This window comes from Chionomys nivalis, chromosome 1 (genome assembly GCF_950005125.1).
Source record: "Chionomys nivalis chromosome 1, mChiNiv1.1, whole genome shotgun sequence".
Lineage (NCBI taxonomy): Eukaryota > Metazoa > Chordata > Mammalia > Rodentia > Cricetidae > Chionomys > Chionomys nivalis.
In genome coordinates this window covers 39,868,859-39,891,580 of record NC_080086.1, presented here as the reverse complement: position 1 = coordinate 39,891,580, position 22,722 = coordinate 39,868,859, and the positions used below count along the sequence as shown (strand labels likewise).

Sequence of the window (22,722 nt, the reverse complement as noted above, 5' to 3'; positions counted from 1 at the left end):
TAGAGCTGAGAGTCAAAGGCTCAGACTAAGGGGTTCCGGATCAGTCAGTCCCGGTATCCCCACCTCATCCCAAGTGTATGTCTGCGGTTGCTAGAACATGGGCATGGGTGTTGGTGAACCAGAGGCTTCCATCCCAGAGTTGGGAACAAAAGCTTAGCTATCCTGAAATCCATAGATTCCCTGGGGATCACAAAACTCCCCTGGAGAGGCAACCTCCTTGCTCCCGGGCCACCCACCCATTCCTCCACCCCCCCCCTTACCTCAGCACGCAGCCCCTCCCTGCGTGATGATGCAAACCGGTGGGGAGGGCCGGCGCTGGGAAGGGTGGGGAGAGATGGATAGCAAGCAAGGGAGGGAGAGAGAGTGGGAGGAGGAGGAGGAGAGGGAGCCCAACGACCATTTAAAGCGATAGCAATCCCTGCCCTCTCCTCAGTGCTTGGCTGTTGGAGAGCGCAAGCCGCAAGCCGGGAGCGCAAGCTGGGCGCGCGGGCCAGCAGAGCCACAGCGCCAGGTGCCCAAGACTGGCTGGCGCCCTGGGACCCCCCACCTTCTCCTGCTGCACCTCCTCCGGCTCCCCACCCTCTGTGCCTACAGAAGTCCCCGGGCTTCCCCCAAAAGAGCTCACCTCGAGAAGCCCGGACCTGGGAGAGCCCACCAGCATTCCCTCCAGCGCCGCCGCCGCCACCGCAGCAGCATCCGGAGGAGCGGCATGGTCCAGCTGGGGAAGCTGCTCCGCGTCCTGACTTTGATGAAGTTCCCCTGCTGCGTGTTGGAGGTGCTCCTGTGCGTGCTGGCGGCGGCGGCGCGCGGCCAGGAGATGTACGCCCCGCACTCGATCCGGATCGAGGGGGACGTCACCCTTGGGGGTCTGTTCCCAGTGCACGCCAAGGGTCCCAGCGGAGTGCCCTGCGGTGACATCAAGAGGGAGAACGGGATCCACAGGCTGGAAGCTATGCTTTATGCCCTAGACCAAATCAACAGCGATCCCAACCTGCTGCCCAATGTAACGTTAGGCGCGCGGATCCTGGACACTTGTTCCAGGGACACTTATGCGCTCGAACAGTCGCTCACTTTCGTCCAGGCGCTCATCCAGAAGGACACCTCCGACGTGCGCTGCACCAACGGCGAGCCCCCGGTTTTCGTCAAGCCAGAGAAAGTAGTTGGAGTGATTGGGGCTTCGGGAAGCTCCGTCTCCATCATGGTAGCCAACATCTTGAGGCTTTTCCAGGTAGGGGGGGCGCTCCCTTTGGGGAGGAGCATTCTGTGGCTCCCTGCGCTCTAACCTTAAAGGCTGGTTTGGACTTCGTGGGTTGCAGGGGTCAGGCCAGCACTCCGGCATTTCTTCCCTGGAGATCCTGCCGAATCCCTCCCACCCCACCCAAGGAGGTATCTTCCTTGTTTAGTTTACTCCTCTTTCATGTCTTCCCTTGTCCATGCTCCACTCCATCCGACCCGACTCCCCGGATTTATGGTCCCATTTACAAGAAGCAATCTTCGGAAAAACAAGGTTTGCTTTAGAGTGAAATATGGTCGGAAACAGGCTTGTAAAAGTGCCTGGGCTCCTAGGAGAGCAGGTTAGGCACACGGAATATGAAAAATGAGAAGATGCTTTGAAAAAATGGCATTTCTCAACTCCCCTGCTTCCCATGCCCAAGCCACTTAGGAATCCTCGACTCCATGGAAATATTCAGGAAGACCTCAAGAAGCCTCTTCTTCAACTAAGGGCTGGGGTTTACCCGCATGGCATGTGGATGTTAATTGCCCATCTCTTTGGGGCTAAATTTCCGACCTGTAACCGGTCTCAATCAGAGGCATGGGGTACCCGCCCCACTGGGGAGACCCCGCCTGCTGACGTGATCCCCGCAGAGTTGGTTTCCTCCTGGCAAAATTTTGTACACCGCCTAAATTGCATTTGCAGTCCGGCCGGTGGCAGGAGATGGGTGATCAGCTAGCTTTCTGCTGCCACTTCAAACCTCAGCTGGGGATGAGCTCATGTTAACTGCGAAATAAAATCGCTTTCACAGACTACTCCCTCTGCACTAGTCCCCTCCCTCACTAATGCAGCCCTTCACCCGAATCCCAGGCTCTGAGCTTGGAGACTGAGCCTGCTTTTCTCAGGAACACCAGGGGTGTGCCAGAGGGGCGAGGGGGAGGGTGTAGCTTTCATGTCCTGGGCTCCCAAACCTGAGGAAGGCAGATCCAGGACGATTGAGCAGTGGGTCCAACCACCGCAGTGCTCTGGTCCCTGCAGCCTCTGTCCCCGTGTTTCCTCTGCTGCACTGAGTAGAAACGGATGGCTTTGAGGGTTAGCAATTGAGTTTGGGGAACTCTGTGACCAGGTCTTCCTTATGCTTGTTTCTTTCTGTTTCTTTGTTGGTGAACCTTTGCACTCTCTCCTCGTGGTCCCTTCTCAGTCTCTGTTTCCTTCACTCATTCCCAAGTTCTTACCTCAAGTCAGTTCTGGTATGACTTTCCTGATCCTGGTCTTGCTCCCTCTTTGGCGGTAGCCAAATCCCTTAGCTGTGCAAAATGATCCCTTCAAGATTGTGCTGCCCAAAGTCTAAACAGTGATTCCACTAAGGGTGTGAGTTTGATGAGGGGCCTGCTGATGATGGTCAGGCAAGCACAGAACCTGCTTTGTCCCCAGGAGTCGGAAGTTGGTGGTCAAGCAGCAGAGGTGCCCACCTGAAGCTAATGAGGCCCCTCTGATCACTGGAGCATCCAGATACCTCCTGAGTGTGTCAGCATGGAGACTTCTTGCTGTGTGCACCCCCCTAAAGTGATCTGAAGGCAGACTTCACTCTAGATTGCTTGCATTCTGGAACAGCCCCAGGCTTTTGTCATGAAAACTCAAAAGAGTTTCCTTCACCTCTGAGTTTGAAGCTGAACACCTTGGGAACAGGGATGCTTGCAGCTGCAGAAAAGATCAAGAGATGAGTTGAGACAATACCTTAGGATCTGTGGTGTGTGTGTGTGTGTGTGTGTGTGTGTATAGGGGGTATCCTCCCAAGCCTTGGGGGGTGGGCTTCTCATTCTGGATTTAACATTTTACTATCATTTCTCTGCCTGTTTTTCTCCTCAATGGCATGGACATCATTCCAGTTGGGCCAGTGTGTCTGAAAAAGAGTGAAATATTCAAGTTAAGAAAGTCACTGCAGATGAAGCTAGGGATGCTGTAGAAAGGACTCCAGGGGGAGCTGATTTCTCTTCAGTAGCATTTAAAACTGAGGCAACTTCCAAAGAAACAAATGGCTGGTGTTCTCCCCTCCTCCTTTCTCTGAGCTGGGGAGGGATGGAACTTAATGCCAGTGTGAGCAGTGTGGGTTGGTACTAAAACCATTCAGAGAAAACACTGTCATTTTCCTCTAATTTGCAAATTGCAGCTATTCATGTTGGACTGTAGAGCTGAGGCAAAAGAGGCCCCGATTCTCACCTGCAGTTACTGAGCAAGACTGGCAGTGAGGGAGAGAGATGCTCCAACTTGTGGCTTGTACTGCAAGCTGGGCACAGCAGTTAGTGTGCACCCTATCTTTCTTCAGCCATTCCCCATGTTAAAGTAAGTGTGTGTGTGTGCATGCGTGTCTGTGTGTGTCTGTGTGAGCCCATGCATGCACACACACACATATAAACATGTATCTTCATGTAGTTCTCTATCTCTATATTACACATAGATATCTTTTAGTGGCTTTTTTTTCATGTCGTTTAGAAGCCTGTAAGTTCCACTAGTTTTCCAGTTTCTGCAGAGTGATTAAAGAGAATAAAGGTAGCAAACGGTAGGCTCCTTCAAACAGAGGAAGAGGAAAAGATGAGGAGGTGAATCCCCTCTGGGACCAAAGGGTTCTGTTCAATTAAAATTATCCTGTATAAAATAAACTCCTTCCAATGATTGAATTCTGAGCTTTACAGTGATTTGAGTTTTCTTCTTTGCTCTGGTCCTTGTGTGTGTCTTTGGGGACCATAGCAAACTGATCGCTTGAGATATGAATTTATAGTGAGATGAGCCTGTAGCCTGGAGGAGGAGGTACTTACAGACTAAATGAGGGGATGTAGAGTGCTGGGGGGCAGGAGGAAGTAATGAGATAGAGATACAACAAATGCTGCTACTGCCTGCACCCAGCGTGGAAACTGTAAAATGCAGACCTGAGCAGAGATGACTACTCAGATGTAAATACTGCCTTTCACTCAGAATTCTCCTCTTACTGGTGTGCAAGGCCAGAGATAGGACTGGAAAGGCAGGTCTCTCTCTCTCTCTCTCTCTCTCTCTCTCTCTCTCTCTCTCTCTCTCTCTCTCTCTTTCTCTCTCTCCCTCCCTCACTCTCTCTCTTCCTCCCCCTCCTGTATCTTTCCTGAATAGGTTAGTAAATGACATGTCTGAGAGCAAGAATCAGATCTAGTAGGTCTTTCAAATCCAGGAATTTGAGGCTAATGAAATTAGCTTGTGGCCAGGGCTCTGCCAAGTAGAATTAAATCATAGTAACTGCCCTGCATTTTCAGCCCCAAAGAAGCATTGGGGAGGAATTTCTGGAGATTTGTTTCTGAGCTTGGGCAGAATAATACTCTTTTAATGCTTAGAGAGATTAAACATAAATTATTACTGACGAGGAGTAACATATTTTTAAAAACTAATCACAGGATAGGGATGGCTTAAAGCGGGGAGGTTACGTAATGTGGTGGCCGAAGGATGAATCTCCCCTGAGCAGTATTTTATAGCCATAACTGAGAAACATTGCAGTGTTGAGAAAGATCATTGCTGATCAAGGATCCTCTGCAACTGATTTACATCCTGATTTTAACGAAATACTATTTTTTTTGTGAAATGACATGATCTCGGCTGTGGGCCCAGCATTGCACAGTGCATGTCATCTGTTCCCCGCCACACCTCTCTCTCTCTCTCTCTCTCTCTCTCTCTCTCTCTCTCTCTGTGTGTGTGTGTGTGGGGGGGGTGTGTAGTTTTCTCCCCAAGAAATAATTAGCTTGAGAAACTGTACCCTTACTGAGTGCAATAACACAAATCTAAGCCTAGGAACTTTGTACCATAAATGAGGTTTATTTGCAAGTATACCAAAGGTTTCCTTGCATTCACTAGAACTTGCATGTAACATTCAGACTTTAGGGCACTATTTTATACTTAGATGCCTACCTTCATTCTCTCTCAGATCAATTTATAGGGTGATGTTGTATTGCTATAGGTGGTGGGGGCTTCTTTAAAATAAAACAACAACTCTAATCTACTCTTTAAATCACGTAAAGATAGGTACCAGTGCCATTTGGAATCATCCCGGACACAGCCTTTGCCTCCACATTTACTGTGTTTTAGGAAATTTACCTAACAGATGGTGAGTGGGAAATTTTTTAAGGGGCATTTTTAAAAGAGCAGAGAGGGAAGAAATGAAGATGTCCACATGCTGTATTTGAAGATACCTTCATGTATATTTTATGCCTGTACAATGCACTTCATTAGAACGTCTCTGGGCATTTTTCTCTGAAAAAAATCGAAACAAAGGTGGCATTTAGGTTAATTTCACAGAGAAGAAATTCCAAGTGTTCTGCTTTCAACATATGTACAGGATAAATATGATCTAAAAAGACATTAGGTGAATTACACCATGTTTTCTAGTGCTATAAATGTCCTTCCTGGTACTTTAAATATGTCATTTAATTCTTCATCTTTGTTTTTTGAAATGTAGTTTCTAGGGGCTGAGAAGATGGCTCAGTGGGTAAGGTGATGACTGTGCAAACATATATACCTTAGTCTGGATCCACCAATCACAAGCCGGGCATCTTGGTGTATGTCAATGAACTCCAGGGTCAGTGGCCTGGATCCACCAAACACAAGCCGGGCATCTTGGTGTGTGTCAGTGAACACCAGGTCCAGTGAGATAACCTGTCTCAAAAAATTAGGTAGAGAGGTAATTAAAGAAGATACTTAGCATCTACTGTTTGTCTCTACATACATGTGGTATGTGCACACATTCTCACACATACATGAACATGTTCACATGCACACTCAAAAAAACATATAGACAGATATGCTCTAGTCTCTGGAAATGTCTAATCTTATTTCATTTCCTTCAAACTGGCTTTTAGAAAAACATAATAAAATCCTTTTTTCCCAGTTCCACTTTGAACTTTTAGTGCCTTGGGAAAACTTTTAACTGACACTTTTACAGCTTCCTCATTATTAGTCTAGTTCATTGGCCTTATCCAGAGCTTTTCTTACGTCCTTTCTCTCTGTTTGCTTTTTCCTTAAATCAGCTTACTGTACAGTGAGATATATCAAAGCTCTTGTTAGGGTAAAAGATCTTTTAGGTCAATTTAGCAAAGATCATAAGACATACGGCACTAGAAACACTCAGGATTATACAAGCAGTTAACTCTTTGCCCAGCATACATCCTATCTTGCCTTGCAGTAACTCTAAAACTCTTTGTTGAGGAAGGTGTCAAATAATGACACCTTCTTATGCCCCAGAGTTAAGTCACATGACTCAGGTTACATAAAGTACTAAGTTTAGTTGTGGGCATCTGGGGCTACACATATCAAGATTCTTCCCAAAAGGTTTCTGTCAGAAATAATGGGTACATTGCCATTGCTCCTTAGAAGGTAAAGACTGTGTGTCCCTCTTAGGGTCCTCCTTGTTACCTAGATTTTCTGGAGCTGTGGATTTAGTCTGGTTTTCCTTTGCTTTACATTCAGTACCCACGTATGACTCAATACATACTCTGTTTGTCTGAGTCTAGGTTACCTCAGTCATCATAGAACCTTCGACCAGTAACTGATGGAACCAGATGCACAGATCTACAGTCAAGCACCAGGCTGAGCTCTGGAATCTTACTGAAGAGAGGGAGGAGGGAGGAGGAATTATATGAACAAGGAAGGTCAAGATCATGATGGGGAAATCTATAGAGACAGCTTAACCAAGTTTATGGGAATTCATAAATTCTAGACCAACAGCTGTGGAGCCTGTATGGAACCAAATTAAGTCCTCTACATGCGGGAGACAGTTGTGTAGATCGGACTATTTGATTGGCCCCTACCAGTGGGACCAGCATAAGCATGACCAAGACCTGGTGCATGAACTAACTTTCTGGAGCCCGTTCCCTATATTGGGGTGCCTTGCTCAGGTTTGATGCAGTGGGGAGGGGCTTGGTCTTATCTGAACTTAATATGCCAGGCTTTATTGACTCCCCATGGGAGACCTTACCCTTTGAGATGAGTGGAGGGGGATAAGCCAGGGGGAAAAGGGGAGGTGGGAAGGAGAACTGTGGTTGGGATGCAAAATGAATAGTAAAATAAAAAATAGGTCCGGAGGAGGGCATTGAGAAGTGGACTGCCCATTGGATGGAGTATCTACACACACCTGGAGTTTTTCTAACATGGAGCCTCCAAAGTCAGCTGTATCTGAATCTAAATGAATTCCTGAATTTCTAGAAAATGTAGAAAATGCCTTTTAAAAATGGGCTATCAAGACATCTCAGCTAGTAGAACCTTCCCCTTCAAGCCTGGTAACTTGAGTTTGAAAGCATGTAAAAGTGAAAAGAAAGAACAGCCTCGATAAAGTTGTTCTCTGTCCTCCACAAGGGCACTGTGGTACATAGATCCACACGCATCATGTACACACTCGCACAAAGACAGAGAGGCATTTTAAAAATAATTCGAAGAATGACAATTATTGTCCTTGAATTGAGTTTGATTTTTGCTGCCTGTAGTGGAAGACAACTGTTTTCCTGTAGTGACTGGCATTCATTAAGCTGAAATTAGTATGTGATGTTGCTCTTATATCCATCTTTGACTTGTTCAAAAGCATTGTACTCTTCCTTACTCTTTCCAACATGAGTGCTGGTTGCAGTTGGGATTAATGTTTACAATTGCTTCTTCCCTGTCTCCATGCAGGTGAGAAAGAAGGCAGATACTTTGGATGCAAATGGTAACTGTAGGCCTCCTCTTGAGGAGCTGTGGAGCCACACTCGGTTCCTTTCATTAAAGCAAATCTTTTGTTGATATCCCTAGGGCACAGCAGCATCTTCATTCCATAATGGAGTACAAAGTATATTAAACTACCAGGTCCCTGTGCAGTAAGCAACGAGGCTGACTCCACTCCTCAGCCCCTCTGACTTTAAATAGGTAATTAAGGAGAGTTTTGCAAACTCATGTTCCCAGCAAGTAATATGCATGCATGATCAGTATTTAGCAGAACAATTGTGCAATTTAAAGTTAGATTAATTAATTAATGGGCCTTTGGTTGAACTGACATAACAGCATAGATGTTGCTAGGCTTAAAAAATAAATCCTTCTAAAAGAAAACATTTATTTGTGGAAACTCTCATTGCGTGGTTCTTAAAAGTAGGAGATTTTAATGTCTAACCCTTAGCTTAATCACTATATTTACTATTAAATATTTCCTGAGTCAAGTTGCTATAACATAACTTCAAAAATAATGTTTGTGACTTTACAATGTTATGGGTTATGTATCACATTTTGTGAGAAATTTGAATTTACTTTCAATATTGGTAGTGATGGTAGTAATTGTTTGAGTTCTCAGTGTGAGTCACTGTGCCATGTACTTCCAAGAATGTCATCTCATTTGGTTGCCACAGTAGTTCTGTATGCCCATATTGTTAGACTACTATGCAGTTGAAAAAAGGGATTCTTGCAGCCCAAAGTCACCTACCTTGTTGACAGGCAAAGTGTGTTCAGACTTAACATTTTTTCTGTTAAACCCTAGGTAATGAATCACTCTTCATAGTGTTCAATTATTATGCAAATGCATAATTGCCCAAAAATAAGTATGTACTTCTTTACCTTGAAATCATGATGGCTTAATAATATCAACATTGTCAATTGCTTACCTAGATCTGTTTATAAATAATGACCACATTTATAGAGCAATATTGGGTAGACCCCTAGAAAGTTAACACACAACCTCTTGTTACCCAATGAAAGATGTCTCTTCTCTAATATTCAACCAAGGGCTAGGCATGTGGACATAAATACACAGTAAATGTCTTTTATTAAATGAATGAGAAAAGATGCTTCCTCTTCTTCCAATTCAGTGCCTATCATTATGGATTGTGATGCCTTGTCCTAGATTTTATTTAATTCACTCCACTCTCTCAAGATTTCAAGTGAGGAAATCCATCATTCAGATACATGCACAAAGTGAGGGGACTGTAGTAATACAATTGTCGAAAGTCAGGTTGATGGAGCGCAGGAAGTACATTCTAATAAATGCAACACTAATGTTTATGTGGGCCGTGGAAGGAAGGGTAGGAATTTCCAGTTTAATGGATTATTTTGCCTCTTGCTCAGAAAGTGCTAGAGCTTAATAGTTTTATAATTGGTCATTTGCAGAATTCTCCATCTCTGGGTGTTGTGCTTTCTTCACGGTGCAGCTGCTGCTACTTCTTTTGGTTGCTGATAGAAGATGTCAGCTAAGTCACATAGAAAAGCTCAGCCTGTCAGCAATACTACTTAGAGGAGGCTATTTCTGTTTGTTAAAATAGAGATCAAGCATTTTTATTGTGTTTTATACTGAACTTCTGTGAAGGCAACAGTTCAGGCAGACAACACAGGAAAGGTTCTCATTAGAAAGCCCTTCCTATCTCTGGCCGTTTGTACAAGAGTGGATACTCAAGTTGGGGAATTAGATATAAGTTTAAATGTATATATCCCACTCTTTTTCTCCTGATTTACTCAAACAGGAGTTACTCTTACCATCAATGACTGTATCTTTCAAAGGAGCATAGTAAATACATTCCTGGGCCCCCAAGATGGCTTAGCAGGTATAGGAACTTGCCTCCAAGGCTGATGACCCTAAAGATCCCCGAAATTCACAGGGCAAAAGGGTAGACTCATTCCAACAACTTGGTATCTGACATTTACATAAATACTGAGGCATGCACTCACCCACACACATGCATGTGTCTATACATTATACATATAATAATAAATAATTTTAAAGCAATAGCTATCTGATGGTGTAATCATGAAAATTGCATGGAATGGGTATCTAAATGTACTGAGTTTAATATGCCTGGTGTGTTCAGTGAAATTTGTTATAGTAGTCCTGTAATTAAGCGTTACTTCTGCAAAATAATGATGATTGGTAAATTTGGAACAGAGTAGCTATAATAACAATGACTTGTTTCAGTCTTTACTCTGTGTTTTACTGGAGTATCTCTATAACACCATTTATACTGTACACATACATATTATATATGTGTATGTGTACACTTAAATATATGCATACACATACATTCACATGCATACATACACACACATATAGAGAGATTTTAATAATTGGTCTTGAGATACAATTCAATTCAATAAAATAATTTGGTACATTGATGAAAATTAATTATAAATTCTATGAAATTTTAATTTTTTTCTCTCCTTTCTCTCCATTTATTTCATGCAGTTTTATCTTGAAGACAGTATCTCAATATGCTGTCCTAGGTGACTTGAAGCTTACTATGAACACCAGGCTGACCTTGAACTTTCTCAGCTGTCCTCTTGCCTCTACCCACAGAGTAGTGAAATTACAGGCATGTATACTCTCCTCCAAATAATTTCATTGTTTTAGGATTATAGAAGAGTTAATAATGGCTATCATTCACGTTTAAGTTCAAATTCCATTGCATTAGTTAAGTGCTTTCAGCTTTACTTCTGCTTTTTCTATCAGTAATTTTACTCCCAAATATTTACTAAGGCTCTACTGTGTGTACATCTCCAACTACTGGTCATTCCATTTAAAAAGTGTGAGGTCTCTCTCTTTCTATAAAATATCTCTCTCATAGAAACAGGTGAATGTTATAGCATATTAGCAATTCAGCAGTGTGTAAAAATAATGAAGAACATGATAAATACTGCTTAGTCAATACTGGGGTAGAGATATAAAGGAGGGTTCTAATTATAAATATGATATTCAGGATAGAATTAAAAGTTGATATTTGAGCAATGACTGGAAGTCACACTTGAGCAAGCAGACATCTTTCAGAGGAACACAGCTGCCCAGAGGTTGGAATGACCACTGTCACAACTGCTAAGGCAGAAACATGGCACTGACATATTGAATTATGTCATGGGGCAGAAGAAACACAAGTCAGATTGGGGGGGTCAAAGCTGTAATGAGCAGTTGATAAAGGCCTTGACAATTTCACAGGAATTATGTTTTTCTCTGTAATCATAGGCAGGCAGTGGTGGGATTTTGAAGAGGAGTGTGGAATGATCTGCTCTCGGCTTCAATAGGCTAACCACGTCTGTAGCGTTGAGGATGAGAGCTATAAGCAGAGTCAAGAAGAACAGGTAGGAAGGAGAAATAGATGGCCTTGGGCTAGTAGTTTCACTCAGGATGCTACCACAAGAGGCTTCAAGAAGACTTGTGTTGAATTTTGAGATAAGATTTCCCAGAGAGTAAAAAATTAGATTTGAAGGCAAGAAAGGAGAAAAGGTTGAGCCCAAGATGTGGAACTCGGGCATCTAGAAAAATGAGATTATCATGGAGCTGTAAACGGTGGATTAAGTAAAGCAGTCTGAGGGATTCAGAATCAGTTTTCAAAAATACAATATTTAAGGCGCTTGATCTCCAAGCGGAGATGTCGAATACACAATTGGATATGTAAATCAGGGATTCTGAAGAAGGATTGGGATTATCGAGGCAACTGTCTAAACTGCAGGTACTGTATGTGCTCAGTGCTAGGACACTGTATGTTGTATGATCCCCAGGATCTCAACAGCGACAAAGGTACTATCACAGTGTGAATATTTAGAAGACACATTTTGCTTTTCCATCTCCCCCCACCCCGTATTAGTTGCTTTTCTCACTGTTGTGGTAAGATACCTTAGTAATGCAACTTAAAGGAGCAAAGATTTATTTCCTCTTACACTCCATTGTGGATTATAGCTCATTATGTCCTGATGACAACATCTGTCCATGTTGTAGTTCAGTGATGATGAGATGAACGCCCTTGTCCTGTTTGCTTACTTCTTTTCATTGGTTGAGAATCAAGCTTGGGAAATGGTGCCACCCTCATTTAGAAATGGTATCAATCTCTGTTACCTAATCAAGATAAACCCTCACAGGTATGCTCAAAGGCTAATTGAATATCAGTAATCCCTTAGAGGTGTGGCTGGAGGATTGACAATCAACACTATCATAGTCTCTGTTAATGTAATTATAACCCTATTTTATAAGGCTTATTGTATTTGGGTGTCAGTCTAATTCATAAGTATTTTGTACTATAATATTTGTCATTATTATTTTATACCTCACAAAAGACAGTTGAGAAATTTCTGAGAAATTTGAACTTAAAAGAAAGTTACCTAAGCATTCAAGAATGCATTTGTAAAATATCCACGTGAATACTTACTTTGTACAATTCTACAAGGAATTTCATGTCTTTGCTTAAATTTAATTATTACATTAATTTTTATTTATGTTTTGGTTTAAGAGATGGAACCCAGGGCTTTGTGCATGGTAAGCACACACACTAACTAACCTTAAGCCACACCCACAGCTTTTCATTTAACAATCTAAAATTTTAGCTACTGATTTATTTTTATTTTATGTGTGTGAATGTTGGTCTGCATGTATGTATGTATAACACATGTGTGGCTGATACACCTCCAGGCCAGAAGAGGGTGTTGCATCCAGTAGAACTGTAATTACAGAATGTTTGTAATGTTTGGGTAGTGAACTCAGGTATTCTGCAATAGGAGTCAGTGTTCTTAAAGGATAAGGCATCTCTCCAGTCCCCAAAGTCACCTTTTAAATGGAAAATATAGTTCAGATAAATTTTATTTTATGGGTTTTAAACTTGTGTTAGATATTAGATACATCAAAGCTACCAAATGGCCTCTGGCTAAACCAAAATCATGTTTATTCATTCATTCAGCTACCAGATTTTGCTGTGAGCATGCATTGTACTCAAAATGCATGACTGTGCTGTTTGCTACACATCTATAATTTTATTTTAACACTATCATTATGTAAGGTATATTTCAATTGTAATTATAACACATTTCATATCAACACATCCATTTTTAGTGTTAGGGGGAGAGCAGCATGTAGTGAATTTTATCAAAATACAGCATCTGAGGGACAGACAGAGGGTAATTGTGTAATTCTCTATTCATTATAATTTAGTTGGATGGAGGTAGCATAATAGAATTATGACAAAAAATTACAGCCTCACATTGAAGCATCATGGCTCCCTCTTTCTCTCATTCACATTTGAGATTACATATTTAACATATTTTATGCATAAATCCTGAAAAGGAATAGAAGACAAATGGCAGGATTCAGATAGAAAAGTTAATCTACAGAAATGTGATTTGGAGATTTTGTAGCTTAAACTGAAACCACTGTTTTCTAGAAGAGATAAGTTTCAGTGCCAAACCTGCTTTTCCACCAGCCTCCTGGGGGCACATGTTTACTGCCTATGTTTTGCTTGCTGATTCTTGATAACTGATTAAGAAGTGTAACAGAAGATGGCATCACAAAGGAAATAATTTGTGTTGAAATGATCCGTAGTCCCTCATCTGCCACTGCTCTAGCCTTCTCTCAACACTTCCTTTAATTTGTTTGACACTGGAAGGCAATAATGACTTTTGTTAATTGTCATTGTTATCTCAATGAGAAGCACTAGACCATGCAGTTAAGGTATAGGCACTAGCTGGAACTAGTTTGGCATGTTTACAGCCCCAGCTTTGTATAGCCCAAGATGGTAAATTCAGGTACAGCATGAACTACACAGTGAGACACTGTGTTAAAAGAGTTTAGTTGTTAAACATAGCTGATCTCACTCTTTTGCTAATCATGTTAGCTTGGGTACTCACCTGAATATCTAGGACTCACTATCCTTATCATCAATAGTAATATTAGTTCTATTCTTAGAAGATTTAAGTCTTATGTATAATGATTCATGTCAGACACTTAGTTCAATGCTCATAGCATATAATGTGTCATTGATGGTGTTGGTATTAATCTGAAATTTTGGGGCCTTATTGAATTATCCTGCACTCTCCCCCACCATGTCTATGTACCAGGGTTGGGTTGATATTTTCTTTGATATATATTTTTAAGCATCACACTAACAGTAACAAGCTACCACAGACACTGCTGTTTTTTGAAATAGTTCCTTGTTTGACAGGAGAATATTGGTGCAGAAGCAGAGCAGAATTAAAAAGATTCAAATATCCCACTTCTTCACCTGAAGAACTGAGTACAGTATCCAGGCATCAGAATGAGAATAGAGCCAAGGGAGAATGTTTGATATTATTCTTTAGTCATTGAGCAGCAGCCAATGAGATAGTATGGATGTGTTTTCATCATATTGACTATATAATCTTAGATGTTGTTGCCTCTCTAAGCCTGAGCCTGTATAAAAGAAAATAATCTTTTGTTCTCCCACTTGTGTAGGAGAAATCACTGTTTTATATAGATAAAAACACTAAGGTATTGAGATAAGCAACAGAAGTCACTGTAAGACAAACAGAACCAGGATGTTCCATCTCCTGCCTCTATGACCTCAAGAGGCTGTCACTTTTGTACTGCACCTTGTTAAAAAGTTAGTCTTTCATTCACTCCTGTAGGGCTAGAGAAGATACTAGTCCCTGTATCTTTCTACTGGTTGTCAGATGCTAGCTTCAGTACCAGAAGGTGAAGGGAACCACTTCTGTGACTGAGAGGGGCCCACTCCATTCTATTCTCTATCAAGTAACGGTCATTCTGCTTCCTTCTTTGAAGTCCCTACATGTTCATTAGGCACTTAACCTTGATCTTTTAGGATTTTTGCATTCCAGGAACTGACTCATCTGCTCTATTTAAAGTTAATTTATCTGAGGTCAAGTGTGGGGTCTTACTCATCCTAAGTACTCTCATCTCTGGTGGCATCTGACTTCAGACGTTTCATCCTGCAGGGTTTCTGCAAACATTTATTTGGGTTTTGTTGAACTGTTCTCATCGAGGGCACAGGGAAAGTTTGATTGAAAGCACTTTTGCTGATTGGAAGCATTCTAAATGAATTCATAGATTAAAAAAAAAAAACAAAAAATAAAGCTGTTACTGGCTTCCTGATTCTAGAAACATTATTGTGTCCTTTTAGATCACAATAGGTTGAGCATAATTAACTGAAACAAATTATATCTGAACACGTTCCCAAACATGAAACTTTTAGTATGTATGTGTGCTTGTGCTTTTGCAATGTGTATGTGTGAGATTATATGTATGAGTGTATGACTGTGAGCTTGCATGTATCATGGTGCACCTGTATAAGTATGAGGGCAAACTTGGGTGCAGCTGGTTACTACTACCTTTTTTGAAACAAGACCACTTCCCTTTATTGTTTCCAGCCATACTAGGCTAGTTGGCCACCGAGTTTTTAGGAATTCTCCTGACTTACCTTCTATCTTAACATAGGAACACTGGGATTATAGAAATGTCCTACTGTGTTGGGTTTTCACTTGGGTTCTGAAGGTTTGAATTCAGCTCTCCATGCCTGCACTGCAAGTCTTTGACTCCCTGGGGTATCTCTCCAACCTAACACCTGAAACTTTTTGAGTACCAATATATTGTCAGAAGTGGGAATTTCTATTTGCCTTTATGTGACCAGTCACAGTCAGATTGTTAGCACATTCAGAATACTTTGTGAAATCATCTTCATGTTATTCATAAGGTGCACATGAAACATAAGTGAATTCCATGCTTAGACTTGGGTCCCACTCAGCCAAATAATTTATTTTGTGTATGCGAACATTACAAAATCTGAAAAACTAATTGAAAATATGAAAGAATTCATAAGTGTTTCAGATGAGAGATTTTTACCCTGAATTTCTTCTTGCCTTGCGGAAGCCACCTGGTGATAAACCCGAGTACTCTTTATCAATCCTAGGAGCAGTCATCTTTGGCAGCTTAGCTCATGGACTAAATCATTGACTAATCCATTTACTATGAAATCATTTGATCATGGCAGAGGTAGAGTGTGTTTGGAATGTGCATATTAAACAGGAAAATTGGTTTTCTGAAAAGGTAGCACAGTGAGTTACAACTGTTCCAACTTTGTTCACCTTCCCTCAGTTAGCATGCATTTATTTATTTGTTTTATATAACTTTTGATATATGTTTATTTTCTGTGCATGTCCATGTGTGATATATGGTATGCATATATATGCATGTGTGTGTCAGTACTCATGCCACAATGTGTGTGGGAACATCAGAGGACAAGTTTCAGAAGTCATTTCTCTTCTTCTAACTTCTTGGTCCTGGGGCTCAAACTCAGGTTGTCAGCTTTGGTGAAAATTTCCTTTTCACCTGGGACATCATGAAGGTCACACTCAGACACAGACACACACACACATGCACACACACACACAACTTAGTTAATTTGCTGATAATTATTTATTCTAGTGGGTATGGGTGTGCCACATGAGTGTTGAACCTCCTGGAGCTGGAGTAACAGGAGTTTGTCAGTCATGTGATATGTATGCCATGAGCTGAAATCAGGGCCTCTGGAAGAGCAGCGAACATAGTTAAACTATGAGACACCCCTCTGGCCCTAAATTTATTTATTTTTGATACATAACTTCAGTATGTATAATCCTGGATATCTTGAACTTGTGGCAGTTTTCCTGCCTCTGCTTTCTGAATGCTGGAACAGAGGGTGTTTTATCATACTAGGCTCTCCCATTTATTTTAATGGGCAAAGAAGGAAGGGAGATCAATGAATGAAGAAAAATCGTTATCACATGATGCAAGGAGATCTTCTGGGTTGGAGTCAGTGCCCTGGGTGTTTGCTGTTTCTCATGTCTGTCCCACGTTAATACCTGCTGCTGCCATAAGTACTTGCTAGGTACAAAGTTTTTGACAGACTCCTGTGACTGGATTTTGTCACTTAATTCCCTGACATATAATGAAAACTGTGCTAGTGCAGAATTTCAATCTGTACATGTGGGACTGAGTTTCATGTTAACATATGATGGAGGTGGACTTTGAACTTAGGTCTCTGTGTTCAACAAATCAGAAGTTCCTCTTGAGTTAAAAATTGTATGACTCAATGAGGGTACATTAAATACCTTATATATGTTCTACAGGCCTTTTAATAATTTATTCTTACTACGAGTGGTAGGAGATGTAAAGGATTCCATTCTAATAAATATTATTGTTTTTGGATATGAATAAGGTTTATTTTATAGGAGCGTTTGATCCCTTCATGCTTTCATTGATTTAAAATGTGCAAAGGCTCTCTGATGAAGTTGGTATAGTCATCAGTCTGATCACAGGAGATGGCCAGTTCAGGCCATATTCATTATCGTTAGGTCTTAGGAAACTATTCTTCATCCCGGATCACCTTAACCAGTCTTAATAAGATGGAAGGCGCTGGGAAGTAGAAAAAGAAAAGATCTGAGTAAATTAGGAGCATGCAGACCTTGGAAGAGGGTTGAAGTGGAAGGGAGAGGCAGGGAGAGGAGAAGACAAAAATGTAGAGCTCAATAAAAATCAATTAAAAAATGGAAGGTGCTTAGTCCTATGGCAAGTTGATATTCCATGCTTTGTTGATATCCATGGAAGGCCTGCCCCTTTCTGAATATAAAAGAAGAGAAGTGGGCAAGGGGGAACTTGGGGAGGTTAGGGCAGGGAATGGGAGGAGAAGAGGGAAAGAGCAGTTAGGCTGAAAAATGAATAAATTAATAATAATTATTTTTACAAAAAGAAAAATGTGCAAAGGCATTTTAGTACATTTGGACAGAGCAGCATACTTCACTTCTCAACCTGATTCTCCCTCAAAAGTTAAGTTTTCTTAGGCTAATTTACCTGCTATATGGTGATCTTGATCCTGGGAGATTTGCTGGTCTCATACTGATCCCACGAAGATGCACACACAAGCATTGCATGCTATAGTTTTTCAGTAAACTTGGATCTTAGGACTTTTGATCAAATGAACTTGATTTGAGTCTGAGAAGTAGTTGTATTCATGTTTTCATTGTTCCTCTGTACAAAGACATCAAATTTTATCAGTCTACATCTACCTGCCATTGCCCACTACTTTTTTACTAATTATTTTATTTATTTATTTATTTATTTATTTATTTATTTATTTATTTTACGTACCAACCACATTTTCCCCTCCCTCCTCTCCTTCTGTTCCCTTTCCACCCCCTCTTTACTAGTCCCTCCCATCCATTTCTCCTCCACTTCCATTTAAAAGTGCTTAGGCCTCCCATGGGAGTCTACAAAGCATGGCATATCAAGCTGAGGCAGAAAAAAGCTCCTCCCCCCCCTCGCAATGTGGTTGGGCTAGGCATTCCACCATAGGAATAGGTTCCAAAAAGCCATCTCATGCATCAGGGACAGGTCGTGGACCCACTGCTAGGGGCCCCACAAAAGACCAAGCTTCATAACTGTCACCCATATGCAGAGAGACTAGGTCAGACCCATGTCGACTCCCTAGCTGTCAGTCCAGAATCCATGAGTTCCTACAAAATCAGGTCATCTGTCTCTGTAGGTTTCTCTGTCTTGGTTTTAATCCCCCTTAGTCATATAATACTGTATTCTCCTCTTTAAATGAACTCCTAGACCTCAGGCCAGTACTTGGCTGTGGATTTCCGCACCTGCTTTCATCAGTTACTGAATGAAGGTTCTATGATGGCAATTAAGGGAGTCACCAATCTGATAACAGGGGAAGGCCAGTTCAGGCACCCTTTCCACTACTGCGAAGATTCTTAGCTAGGATCATCCTTGTGGGTTCCTGGGTGTTTCCCTGGCACCAGGTTTCTCCCTAGCCCCATAATGCCCTCCTCTATCACGATATGCCAACTACTGCCTCTTTTAACACAAGTGCCTCCCATCTCCACTATGGTTAAGAACTTGTCAATGACCTGGTTGCCCAGTAACCCTTAGTAATTCCCTTATTGGAAAAAGCAATGTTTTTTTTTTTTTTTTTCAAATATGCCTCTTGAAAATCCTATAAGATAGACTTGACGCTTCATTATTGAAATAGTGGAAAATTATAATTTTACAATTCATGGGGGAAAACCATAGGCAATAGGAAACCATAGGACAATTTCTTTCATCAAAAATAAGTTTGATGATATTAATAAAAGTACTATTTCCAGTTAAAACTATCTTCTCCTAGAAAATAGGAATGGAACTGTGAGTAGATGCCTAAGGACACATATATTTGTAGTAATAGTCAATTAGATTAAATCCTGTAACTTACCTTTTTTTTTTTCTTCAAGTTTGTGGTTATATTTGAAGGAAACATTTTTTTCAATTTCTACATAGAATTACAGTTATTTAAGACCAACATTGTCTGTCCCAAGTGTCTTTGAGCAGTTTAATCTGTAATAGCCTCAGAAGGATATGATTACAAACTTACCCCCATAAACACACTTGAAATTTTAATTATTTAAAATTATTTCGTACTTATTTACATTAGCCAATTTTGAAAAGTAAATATTTAGTTGTGTTTGTTTCTCTTTTTCTGACTGAAGATGGCAAACACTGACTGAGAAATAAGGCATTAAAATTAAAAATTCATTATTTGAAATGTTTAGAACTTGGTAAATGACAAAAATCTTCATATTATTAAACTCCTGAAGCTGCTTTTTCAAGAATGGTGTTTCCCTCCCTGGAGTAATTCATCTTAAAGATCTGATGAGGCTTTGGGAGGAGGTGTTACAGTGAGATGTTGCTATTCTGTGTCTGGAACTGTCCTCTGTACTAGAGATTCTGGATGTGAATATAGAAAGAAATGGTAAATGCAATCATGATGACAAATCCTCTTCCTCAAGGGAGAAAACAGAGCAGGAAATCACTTAATATGAATGTCAGAGATGGGGCTGGGAAGATAAAACACTTGCCATACAATCATGGGGCTGTGTGCTCAGATCAACAGATCCCTAGCACCCTCCCCTGAAAAGAGCTAGATACTATAGTGCACATCTGTACTTCTGGTACCACAAAAGAAGAGCCATGAAGTCCAGGGAGCTCATTGACCATCCAGGCTAGCCTTATTGAAGAGCTCCCCGACTCAGTCAGAAATAATATTTCCAAACTAAAGTTTAGAATAGCCAAGGGAGTCATCTGAGACAGACTTCTGCCCTCCACACACATGGGCATGCACATTTACACACTCACATGAACACACATACTCACAGCACAAACATATGTACAAACAATTGATTTTACTCTCAGAAATTCTCAGTCTTTAGTATAATAGAAAACCACTTGGCAAACTTAGCAAATTCCACTCCCTCTTCTCCAGATATACAGATGTGATTATCTGGAGGAGATCCTCAGACTATTATTTCAATTTATACTTGCCCTCCAACTTTAGACTGAGTCTAGTGCATGTAAAATTTTTGTTAAGAACGAGTGTTGGACTCTACCCTCAGAGGTGTGGGCCCAGTAGGTTTGAGTTCGCATAGATGCCTTTGAACTAGTGACCACACTTTGAGAAAATGCAATTGACAATTTCTTCAGTGGAAGTTTAAGGGGGTTATGAGTAAGTTTGTTGAAGGAGCTGCGGGCTATGTTCCTGCCGCCCCAGCTCCTGGTCTCCTGGCTAGCTTATGCCCTGAAATAACAAGACACAAACTGTATTCTTTTAAACACTGTTTGGCCCATTAGCTCTAGCCCTTACTGGCTAATTCTCATATCCCGATCAACCCATCTCTAATAATCTGTGTAGCACCAGTCTTACCGGGAAAGATTCAGCATGTCTGACCTGGCGGCTTGCTTCATTGTGTCTGCCTCTGAGAGGAGCTGCCCTGCATCTGAGCTCACTTCCTCTTCCTCCCAGCATTCTGTTCTGTTTATTCCGCCTACCTAAATTCTACCCTATCAGATAGGCCAAGGCAGTTTCTTTATTGACCAATGAAATCCCACATCATAAGTTGTTCACACAGAACCTCAGGAGAATAAAAGACCTTTATCCCAACAGCTTAAAAGTCACAATAACTTATTATGCATTAAGATTATCACATTGTCTCCCATAGTACCCCACTTAATGTTATAAATATTTTAGTTAGTTATTCTTTACTGTTCCCTTTACTGGATCCAGAGTTGATTTGCCCAAGACAACTAAGAAGTAACAGATTAAGAATTCAAATATAGTAATTCTGATTGCCAAGTCCATATTCAGTAATGCTTTTAATTGATAAATAATAATTGACTTGCATTTATAGAGAATATCATGTGGATAGTTAAAGTAGGGTAACTAGTGGACCTATGACCTCACTTACTTCATCCTTTGTGGAGATAGTTTTGAGATTCAGTCTCTAAGTTATTCTGTTTTAGAGTCTTTCTCTATTCTTAACTGTTTTTCTTTACTTATGATGCTTAACCATTCTCTGTATAGACCAGATCAAGTATTCTCCATGTGGGTTTCAGACCCATAAATAAAGTTAGAAGGGTAAATGTACATAAAATACTAGTAGTTTGAAAGTTTTATGGAAAGAATTTTTGCTTCTAGAGCAACAGGCCTCTTCTCCTACTCGATCTAAGCATTTATTACTAAAGAGTTAAAAGAGGAATAGAAATGTGGGTTTCTGGTGGGGGAACCAGTGTTGCAATTTGGGGTCCATTTGCAGTGACTTTGCCTTAAATAGGAAGTTGAATACAAATGACTGTCATTAATTCCTTTTCTGATAAGTTTAGAGACAGTCCTCTTGTCTTTGCTCAGCTGCTGAAAGGACTGGATCCCTCTGTCCTATCTTCTTGTTCCTTAGTGTGGCTGCTACTTAACTGTTCCCATAACTGGAAGACAACTTGGAATCACATCCATTTCAGAAAGAAAAGAAAAAATAATAGAATAAAAAAAAAGAAGTTGTAAGTTAAAGAGTTAGTTATCTGCCAGGCAGTGGTGGCACATGCCTTTAATCCCAGCACCCGGGAGGCAGAAGCAAACTGATCTCTGTGAGTTCAAGGCCAGCCTGGTCTACAAGAGCTAGTTCCAAGATAGGCTCCAAAGCTGCAGAGAAAACTTGTCTCAAAATAACAAACAAACAAACAAACAAAAAAAAAAACCAGTTATCTGCCAAAAATGACCATCATACTTCAAGCTTTTAGCCCCACTATTCATAGTAAGGGTCTGGCTGTGTAAACCTTAGCAATGTATTGGGCTGTTAAACCCAAAGTGTGAGAGCAAGGGGTATATTAGTTATATAAGACAGTTAGTGTGTCCAGTCTCCCTAGAATTACTCCCAGTCACCCAAAGAAAATCCCACTGAACAGTTTTAATTCATATATTTAACTGTAAAGACTGATGGGAAATGCCTTATCTGTAAATAGCCTCTTAGGAAGGATACAATCATAAAATTATACAACTCCGTAGGGAACCTCTTTCTTCTAAAATCTCTTAGAAAAATATTCAAGGTTAAGGGCAGTTTGATCTTATTTAGCAACTTGCAGTTGATTATCCCAGAATGACATCCTTTCTCTGCAGATGTTCTGTCATGATTAAGAAAGTTCTAGAAGAAGTTGACGAATTTTTTAGTGTTCACAAGTAAACAATATGAACCTTTCAGAAATAAAATGCATTAAGAGTACAAAAACCACATGACTGTTAACATTTTCCCTTTCCACATTTTCACAACTTCACTCTCTAGAATATCTTCTTGAACCATTTGCTTTCATCTGTCTCTTTCTGCTTGACCTCTTTATTTGTAAGAATTCTTCAGTATTCTACCTTTCATTCTATTTTATGGTTCTATGTACCCTGTTTTAT

At 40.8% G+C, this 22,722-nt stretch overlaps 1 protein-coding gene across 3 annotated transcripts in view; it reads left to right on the top strand.

Annotated features, from left to right (window-relative positions):
• Positions 1-318: 318 nt before the first annotated feature.
• Positions 319-22,722, top strand: part of Grm7 (glutamate metabotropic receptor 7) — an 897,233-nt gene continuing 874,829 nt past the window's right edge. For all 3 annotated transcript variants that reach the window (XM_057768699.1, XM_057768691.1, XM_057768684.1), the window contains exon 1: positions 319-1,228. In XM_057768699.1, the coding sequence (XP_057624682.1) occupies positions 710-1,228 (519 nt within the window). In that variant the 5' untranslated portion in view covers positions 319-709. The remainder of the gene's footprint in view (positions 1,229-22,722) is intronic.